The sequence below is a fragment of the Myotis davidii genome, unplaced genomic scaffold (genome assembly GCF_000327345.1).
Source record: "Myotis davidii unplaced genomic scaffold, ASM32734v1 scaffold481, whole genome shotgun sequence".
Lineage (NCBI taxonomy): Eukaryota > Metazoa > Chordata > Mammalia > Chiroptera > Vespertilionidae > Myotis > Myotis davidii.
This window is the reverse complement of record NW_006291201.1, coordinates 232,035-242,480: the sequence shown is the minus strand read 5'-3', so window position 1 is coordinate 242,480 and position 10,446 is coordinate 232,035. Positions and strand designations below refer to the sequence as shown.

The following is a 10,446-nucleotide window of genomic DNA, read 5'->3' as shown; positions in this document are numbered from 1 at the left end:
CCTGATCCCAATGGCTTCATATGGGAGTTTTAGCAAACTTTCAAAGAAGAACTAACACCTATCCTCCACAAACTATTCCAAAAAATCCAAGAGGAAGAAACACTTCCAAGCTCTTTTTACATAGCCAGCATTATCATCATTCCAAAACCAGATAAAGACACTACAGAGAAAGAAAATTACAAGCCAATATCCCTGGAGAATACAAATGCTAAAATCCTCAACAAAATATTAGAAAATAGGATTTAGCAATATCTATACTAATAAAAGCCTATGTCATCATCATGCCAAATAAAATCAGAAATGAAAGAGGCAATATAACAGCAGACACCACAGAAATACAAAGGATTGTAAGCGAATACTATGAATAACTATATGCCAACAAACTGGACAACCTGGGTGAAATGGACAAATTCCTAGAAACATACAATCTCCCAAAACTCAATCAGGAAGAACCAGAAAACTGAAATAGGCCAATAACAACTGATGAAATTGAAGTAGTAATTTCAAAACTCCCAACACATGGAAGTCCTGGTTTGAATGGATTTACAAGAGAATTTTACCAAACATTCAAAGAACTAACACCTATCCTCCTCAAAGTATTCCAAAAAGTTCAAGAGGAAGAAACACTTCCAAGCTCTTTTTACATAGCCAGCATTATCATCATTCCAAAACCAGATAAAGACACTACAGAGAAAGAAAATTACAAGCCAATATCCCTGGAGAATACAAATGCTAAAATCCTCAACAAAATATTAGAAAATAGGATTTAGCAATATCTATACTAATAAAAGCCTATGTCATCATCATGCCCTCATGCTGTGATGCCCTCACGCCATAACAGTCATCACCAGAAGGCTGTGTGCACAGCGGGCACATGTGGGTGTGTGGGGACTTGACGCTGCATGCTCAGCATGGAGGTGGGTCCTGGCGGCTTTGTGCGGAGAGACAGATGTGGATCCCAGCAGCTCCGCATAGTGTGGAGGCGGGACCCCCAGCTCTGGCCTACCTCTTTGGGGTAATCTATTGAGGAACCCTGGATGGGTGGGAAGGGCCTACTTCTTTGGGGAGATCAATCGCGGGGCTCCCTCACTGTGAGAGGGCACAGGCCAGGCTGGGGAAGCCCCCACCTCAAGTGCACGAATTTCGTGCACCGGGCCTCTAGTATTAAAAAGATCATACACTATGATCAAGTAGGATTTACTCCAGGGATGCAAAGCTGGTACAATACTTGTAAATGAATAACTGTGATACATCACATAAACAAAATGAAAGATAAAAATCACATGATCATATCAATAGACACAGAAAAAGCATTTGAAAAAATCCAGCATCTTTTTTGATAAAAACTCTCAGTAAAGTGAGTATAGAGGAATCATACCTCAACATAACAAAGACCATATATGACAAACCTACAAGCAACATAATACATAATGGGCAAAAACTATTTCCCTTAAGAACAGGAACAAGACAAGGATGTCCGCTTTCACCACTCTTACCCAACATAGTACTGGAAGTCCTAGCCAAAGGGATGAGACAAGAAATGAGATAAAAGGCATCCCAATTGTAAGTAAGCCTGTCATTATTCATAGATGACATGATATTATACATAGAAAACCCTAAAGACCTCACCAGGAGACTACTAGACTTAATAAATGAATTTGGCAAAAAAGCAGGATACAATATCAACATCCCAAAATTGATGATATTTTTATATTCCAACTAGTGGCTGGGTGCATAAATTTGTGCGCATTGAAAGGAAATTAATTAGAAGAAATATTTTAATATTGCTATTCACCCTTTCTCTATAATAAAAGTGTCAACCAAATTCACAATTTATTTTAATATCAATATTCGCATCTTGCTAATGAAAAGATAATAGGATTCCACCAAGTCTCCTATCTACCTCCTCCAGGATTTCTGTGAGGATGAAATGAGATAAGGCACGTGAAAATGCTTCACAAACATTTGGTTAAAGTGTGAAATGTTTTCACCTGGCTATAAAGCATGTTGTGTTCCTGAGCCAAAGGAACTGTAAGGAGGCTAGTCACTAGGGAGAGGAAGCTGGGAGTTGCTATATGATGTCATTAACTGGACGGTCAGACACTTAGCATATCTGCCTTTTATGTATTATAGATAATGAACTCTCATAAAGAGAAACCAAAAAAATTTCATTTACCATTGCAACAACAGCAACAACAAAAAGATACCTAAGAATAAACTTACCCAAGGAGGGAAAAAAAGACATGTAGTTGGAAAACTATAGGGTGTTGAAAAAAGAAGTAGAGGACAATACAAACAAATTTAAATGTATACGGTGTTCATCCATTGGTAGAATTAACATCATTAAAATGTCCTTAATACCTAAAGAAATCTTTAGATTCATCACAGCCCCTATTGAAACACCAATGACATATTTCACACAACTAGAACGAATACACCAAAAATTTATATGAAACTATGAAAGATCCCAAATAGCTGCAGCAATCTTGGAAAAGAAGAATAAAGTTGGAGGGGTCACAATACCAGATAATAAACTATACTACAAAGCCATTATACTCAAAATATCCTGGTACTGGCACAAGAATAGGCACATAGGACATTGGAACAGAACAGAGCCCCCAAAAGTTTACCCATACCATACAATGGAGTAAAGACAGTCTCGTCAACAAATGATGCTGCGTAAACTGGATAGACACATGCAAAGAGATTAATCCAGACCACCAACTTACCATTCACAAGAATAAATCCAAAATGGATAAAAGACTTAAATGTAAACCATGAAACCATAAAAATCTTAGAAGAAAACATAGGCAGTAAAGTCTCAGGCATCTCACATAGCAGAATATTTGCCGATACATCTCCTAGGGCAAGAAAAACAAAGGAAAAAATAAACAAATGGGACTACATCAAAATAAAAAGCTTCTGTACACTAAAAGAAACCACCATCAAAATGAAAAGGGAACCCACTGTATGGGAGAACATATTCGTCAATGATACACCTGATAAGGGGTTAATATTCAAAATATATAAAGTATTTATACAACTCAACAAAAGGAAGACAATAATTCAATGGGAAACAAAATGGGCAGAGGATCTGAATCTGTATTTCTCCAATGAGGACATACAAATTGCCAAGAGACATATGAAAAAATTCTCAAAGTCACTGGTCATCTGAGAAATGCAAATTAGAACCACAATGTGCTATTACCTCACACCTGTCAGAATGACTATCATCAACAAATCAACAAACTGTCAAGTGCTGGCAAGGATGCGGAGTAAAAGGAACCCTTGTGCACTGCTTGTGGGAGTGCAGATTGGTGCAGCCACTATGGAAAAAAGTTTCCTCAAAAAATTTAAAATGGAACTTCTGTTTGACCCAGTGATCACACTTCTAGGAATATATCCTAAAAACCCCAAAATGCCTATCATAAATAATATATGCACCCCTATGTTCATAGTAGCATTATTTACAATAACTAAGATTTGGAAACAGCTCAAGTGCCCATCAGTAGATGAGTGAATAAAAACTGTGGGACATTTACACAATCAAATACTTAGTACCTGTGAAAAAGAGGGATCTCTTACCTTTTGGGACAACATGGATGGACTTGGAGCCTATTATGCTAAGTGAAATAAGCCAATCTGAGAAAGACAAATATCACATGATCTCACTTATTCATGGAACCTAATGAACAAAATGAATTGACCAACAAAATAAGACCTTAATCATGGATGCATGGAACAGACTGGCATACCTTGATGTACATGTGGGGTGGATGAGAAGAGATAAACCTAAGAACTATATACTTACTAGAGGCCTGGTGCATGACATTTGTGCACTCGGGGGGAAGGGGGAGGTGGACAGGGGTCCCTCAGCCCAGCCTGCTCCCTTTTGTCATCCAGGAGCCATTGGTCAGACATCCTTAACACTGCCACAGAGGTGGGAGAGGCTCCTGCCACCACCGCTGCACTTGCCAGCCTTGAGCCCAGCTTCTGGCTGAGCGGTGCTCCTCCTGTGGGAGCGCACTGACCACCAGGAGGCAGCTCCTGTGTTGAGTGTCTGCCCCCTCATGGTCACTGCGCATCATAGCAACCAGTTGTTCTGCAGTTTGGCCAATTTGCATATTACCCTTTTATTATATAGGATATGCATAGCCCATGGACACTGGCAATAGGGTGGTGAAGACCTGGTGGAGTGGGTAGGGGCTGGGTAGAGTGGCAAAAAGGTGGGGGGAAATGGGTGACATCAGTAGTATTATCAACAACAAATATATATATTAAAAATAAAAGTTAAAAATTAAAACGTATCTGCTGAGCAGAAAGCATTGCAAATACATGAATAAGTTAGGAGTCAACAGGCTAATGAGTTAAAATATTGATAATAAGGACTGTGGTCTTGTTGTCTAATCATATACATCCAAAGAAGGTAGAACTAGAAAACTTTCTGTATGTCATTTATACCCTGTCTATTTCCAAAAATGGATTTGTGGCAGTCTCTAGAAATTAACTCCAACTAAGATTAATTTGGATAAGAATTCAGGAGTTCAAACATTTCATACTGTGAAGGTATTTGTTTCCTTCTCGTGCCTGCCTCTTACCTGTTATGGTACAGGGTTGTGGCACTTGTATGTTGTTTATCCTCAAACAGTAGCTTTTTTGAAATATAATAATTTGTCTTTTTACTGTTTTTCTTTAGGGATTTTTAGCTCCTGGAGAAATTGATCCCCTGAATCGTAGGTTTTCAACTGTACCAAAACCAGATGTTGTGGTTCAAGGTATGTATTTTTATTCACAGCAACAGAAGCTATATTAAAGATCTGGTTTGGCCAGTGAATGATGACTTTATTCTTTTTTTAAAAGTATGTTTGTATTGACTTTAGAGAGAGGAAGAGAATGATAGAAACATTAATGATGAGAGAGAATCATCCATCGGCTGCCTCCTGCACCCCTTCTACTGGGCATAGAGCCCACAACCTGGGCATGTGCCCTGACCAGGAATCAAACCGTGACTTCCTGGTTCATGGGTCTACACTGAACCATTTTAGCCATACCAGCAGGTCAGACTTTATTCTTTATCATGTATTTTTTTAGGGTTCAAAAAGTATAGAATGAATGTGGTTCTGTTTCATTTCAAAATTGCTATTAATCTTAATAATGAATAAATGCTTAATAAATGATGTTATTTGACACTTAATCACTCCTTACTTCTGGAAGCACTTTTCCTTTCATCATCATGATATTGTAGCCTTATGATTATCTCTGCTTTCTTTTTGAGCATTCTTTCTGTGTTTTTCCTGCTAATACTCCTTTCTTCTAATATCCTCCTAATGGCTGTATATTTAGTCTTATATTATTGTCTTTCAGGATTTACACCCTGTCTTAGTTTTCTAGGACTGCCTCTTTCATAATAAAGTTGTTTATATGGCTTCAACTATTGCCTCCAAACCTTTACCTTTTGTTCCTAACAATCATCAAAAATGTTGAGGTACCTATTCTATAAAAAACACTGGGCTAAGCTCTAAGGTATTAAGAATCCAATCCCAATACCTATAAAATATCTTTATCACTTCTACTTCAAATGCAAACCTGACCTTTTCTTGTCTCCATCCCCTCATATTACCTCTCCCAAGAAAAGCAGATCTTTCTACTTTACTTATCTGTCTCAATTACTTCACTGCTATCCTAGTCTCCTAAGGTAGAAAGTTTGAAGTGATTTTTGACTCTCCAATAACACAATCACACATGGTACCATGTCTCTCTGTGAAGCTTCTCTGAAAGGTCTCCAGTAACTTGACTTTGGGGTTGGTTATATGTGCAAAATAATCTCGTGTGTGTTCTAAACTTTCTTATACTTGACACCTATGTGGTCATATAGGTAGTCTTTGATTATCAATGTATATAGCAAACATAATTTTAAAAAGGACCATTCCTCTTCCCCTCCCATGAGAAAGCTTGTTCTCCTTTGAGGCTTTTGCCATCTGGCTATACTGATCTCCTGGTTGCTCTAATTCATTCATTGAAGACTTTGATTCTTGGCTCACAGCCTTCTTTTATAGTTCCTACTATAGTGCTAGATTTCAGCATTAGAGTAAGGGCCCACAAACATTTTAGCTTCAAATTTCTTTGATATACATAGCCCTACTAACATTTCCTTCCACCTCTACTTTAGGCACTCAGTTTGAAGAACAAGGACAAAACTTTAGAACCACCTTAGATATTTTCCACTTCAAAAAATCCCCATCTCCAGTCATAGCTACATATTGTTTTCTTTTTCCTCCCATTACACTTCTAATATGCCTTGCCGTACCTCTTGGTTGATCATCTGAATATCTTAAGCACCACTGTACCATACTTCTACTATACCCACCAGAAAAATTATAGCTCCAGATCAATCTGACAATCAGCATTTTCTGACCCTATACCTGGCCTACTAAAGTTACTAGAAAAAAGTTACACAAATGAGCAGAGTGGTAGCACTGTAAATCCATGGTCCTCAACTCAGCTAGATCCACAATGCCCTGTTCTTATTGTTAGACAGCATTTTCATTCTTCTCAGCCACTATTCCAAACCTTCTCTTTTCAACACCACCTCTTGAATTCAGCCTCATTTTTGGCCTTCTACTTCATGCTGGATAATCTCAATATTCGGATCTTTGTCAGTTTCCCACCCTCCCCCATATCACAGTCTTACTTATATCTTTACCCATCCTTGCATCCTTCCCTCCAGTCTCAGAAGGGGTGTCTCTTCTCATCTTTAAGGCCAACTTTTTTTTCCTGATGCTTAATTCTATTCTCTTCCTTAGCCTTCTTAAAATACTACTCTTTTCTTTAATCTTCAAAATTTTATTAGTTGGTTCTGCTTTTTAATCCATTGACATATTCATCTCCCTCTAGTTATACTATCCTCCCTTTCTCATCCAAACTTCCCCTTCTTTTTATTTCATTCATTCTGCAATTCTTTATAGTCTAGCTCATTACTCCTTGGAAAATTCTTTTATTTAAGTTATTACCAAACTTAATAGATCATTTTTAATTCATACATTAGTTGATTTTATGTTTCATTTATTGTTTATCTTTGTGGACACTCTTAACTCTTCTGTGATACCATAATCTCTTAATTCTCCTTCAACCTAAATTTTTCACTATGTTGTTTCATTCTGGGCTTTCTTTTTTTCTTTGCCCCCTAATTGTGGGTCTTCCTTGGAGTTCTGTCTGTAGCCCAATGTTCCTCTACCTGAGAATACTTGTTCTTGTCTCTCAGGGTCCTGCTATTTCAAACATTTTTTTTCTTTTTTCTGCCTCCTTTTTCCTTTTCAGAAGATGACCTCACCTCCTATGACAAAGAAAATATAAGCTGTAAGATTAAAAAAGAAACCCTCACTCCTACCCCAGGCTTTTCTTTATTTGCTCACTTCTTATATATTGCAATTTCTCATGGTTGTATTCTAGGTTCTCTCCTCTTCTCTATATATTCTCCTTGATCCATCTCATCTCTTTCTATGCTAATACTCTTTAATTTATATAGGTGTCCTTTACGAAAGCCCCACTCAGATGCCTCACATGCACTTTAAACTCAGAATAGCTCAAATTAATCAGCCGACTCCTCCTCTTACTACATCACTCATGCCTGCTTTTCTCCCTATGTGCTTATGTCATTAGATGGCACAACATCCTCCCAGTTACATACATAAGTACTTGGGGAATCATTTTCTATATCTCTCCCTCTCTCATCTCCTAAAGAAACCAATTAATAAGTCCTCGTTTCTCTATTTCCTAAATAATTGTGAAATCCATGTAGTTCTCTCCAGTGCCAATGGCATGATCCTAATCTATAATAATGAAAGGGTAATATGCTAATTAGACCAGAGGACCTTTCAGATGAAGCTGGGGCTACAAGGAAAGCCCAGGTCCCGGGTGCCTGAGGGAAACCTGGGTCCTGGGTGCCAGAGGGAAGCCAGTGCCGGCAGCCAAGGGAAGGAAGGCCTACTCTTGCACAAATTTCGTGCATCGGGCCTCTGGTCTACAATAACTTTTTAAGTGGTCTCACAGACTTCAGTCTAAGCCCACGGTAGTCTATTACTTTATTCTGTAATCATCAACATGGACATGTTCTTTTAAGATGCAGATAATAACAAATATGTTATTACCCTAATTCAACTATGCAGGGGCTTCCCATTGCCAACCTCCCTAACGTGGCTTACCAGACTCATTATGACCTGGTTCCTGACTCTATCCTGAGTATCCTTTCTCACTACTGCCCTTTCATACTCCATGCCCCTCCTGTAAGAACTTTTTATAATTCCTAGATCTGCCTTATTCTTAGTTGCCCTTTAATCTTTGTCTATGCTGTTTCTTCTGTCTGGAACAATTTCTCCCTTACTTTTACCTTCACCTTTATCAGATTAAGTACTATTCATCCCTCTAGCAGGACACAATGTCAATGTCATTTTCTTCAGAGATCATGTCCATCTTTGTATCACTAGCATTTGTTAGTGCCTAGCAAGTGGTACCAAAAGAACATTTTTTAAATGTTTATAAAACAGAAAATAAACAAAAAGCTGACTTGTTAAGGTTGAAACTATTCCTGGGGCCCCAGAATGTTGATCAGTTGCCTCTCCTTCAGTCTCCTCTACTCATGCTACCAATTGCATTGCCCAGTGCAGACCCCTGAGGCTCAGTAGCATGCAGTTCAAAAATCATAAATAAAGTTTAAAGTTTAAAAATAAAGTTTTTAAAAATCCTTAAAGTGACACATATGCCTTCCATTATGTTTGCCTTTTTAGATTCTTTTTTTTTCTTTTGGCCACTTTATGGGTACTTTATGCTATGGCAGTATTGAAGTGCATGTTCCACTGTGCCCCTCCTCCCCAACACAACCACATTCTTTTATATTTCTATTAGAATCCCAGCACATGAAATTGTGCATGGGTAGGGTCCCTAGGCCTAGCCTGCAATCAAGGCCATCTTCCGCCTGTTCGCCAGTCTCCAGTCCCACCCCACTGACAACACCCACCCTGGTTCCCCGTTTGCCATCTGGTGATCTATCAGAGCCTGTGGGCCAGGGGAAGGAACCAAGAGGTTGGCCGGTCTGCCTTCTCACCAGTTCCCAGTCCAAGCCCCCCTCTGACACTCATCCTGGTTCCCCATGGTTCCCCATTTGCCATCCAGTGATAAGAGCCTGCGGGCTGAGGGGAGGGACCAAGAGGTCTGCCTTCTGCCCTCTCGCCAGTCCCGTCCCACCCAGCCACCGACACCCATTTCAGTTCCCCGTCGTTCACTGTTCACCATCCAGCGATCAGAACCTGCAGGCCGGGGGGAAGGACTGAGAGGTGGTCAATGCTCCTCATAGGAACTGATCGATCGGTCATTCTGGTTGTGACACCATTATGGTCGCTGGCCGTTTATTATATAGGATACTTTATGATCATTCTGGATCTTGTACCTAAAATGGCTTTCCCTTCCCTAGTTCCTTCTTTCTCTGGTAACTTATTCATTCATTCAAAATCAGTTTAAGTTCTCTTTTGGGAAGCCCTTTCTGAAACTACTTCCTGCCAACCCCCGACTAGGTATCACTCTTGAGTGGTCTCATGTTTTGTGTATACTTCTATTTACCTAGCAGGTTATTTTAGAATCAGTTTATCTGTGTATCACTTTCATTACACTATGCATTCCTAAGGGAGAGAGTAATTTATTCATCTCTATATCCGTAGTGCCAAGCATAGTCCCTCATCTATTTATGTTCTTAGTAAATGTTTATTAATGAATGAATGAATGAATGACCACATGTGCTTCCCTGGATTTTTCTCAGCATATTATCGTTCTTCCTCTGTATATGTTCCCTGGAGAATCTTTGTTCTCTTCATGTTTCCAATAAATTCAATAAAAATTTTTAAATAAGTAATCAAGATGATGTTATATCCAGGGGCCTCTGTAATAACCATATTCTGAATATCCTGACTCAGACCACAGCAACACAACACCATAATGTTCCCAAGCTAGAAAAACACACAAAATATAATGGCAAAGGAGAGCAAGTATCACTTTGTGCCGCAGTCTTTCGCAGCAAGGGCTCAGGAACCTGAAGAAGGGGCTGTTGCATAAATGAATACACTAGACAAGAAATATAAATTTGGAAGGCATGGGGGACCAGGCAGAGGCCTCATCCTCTAGTGAAGTGGGCTCCCCGAATGTCCGGACCCATGGCTTTTTATTTACTCCAATATACATTTGCCATTTAGCAAAGCAAACAGACATCAATGGTAAGGTTTGGTAAACAATAAAGGATTATCAGGTTAGGGGAATTGCCTTCAGCTGTTCAGCCAGCAGCAGGTAATAATATGCAGATTTTCTTTTTTGTTTTGTTTTTGTTTTTGTTTTGTTTTTAATTAAATCTTTATTGTTCAGATTATTACATTTGTTCCTCTTCTTTCCCCCCATGACTCCCCT

At 39.0% G+C, this 10,446-nt stretch overlaps 1 protein-coding gene across 3 annotated transcripts in view; it reads left to right on the top strand.

Annotated features, from left to right (window-relative positions):
- The window catches only part of PHKA1 (phosphorylase kinase, alpha 1 (muscle)), a 243,454-nt gene that overhangs the window by 116,203 nt on the left and 116,805 nt on the right, over positions 1 to 10,446 (top strand). For all 3 annotated transcript variants that reach the window (XM_006764336.2, XM_006764335.2, XM_006764334.2), the window contains exon 13: positions 4,697 to 4,775. In XM_006764336.2, the coding sequence (XP_006764399.1) occupies positions 4,697 to 4,775 (79 nt within the window). The remainder of the gene's footprint in view (positions 1 to 4,696; positions 4,776 to 10,446) is intronic.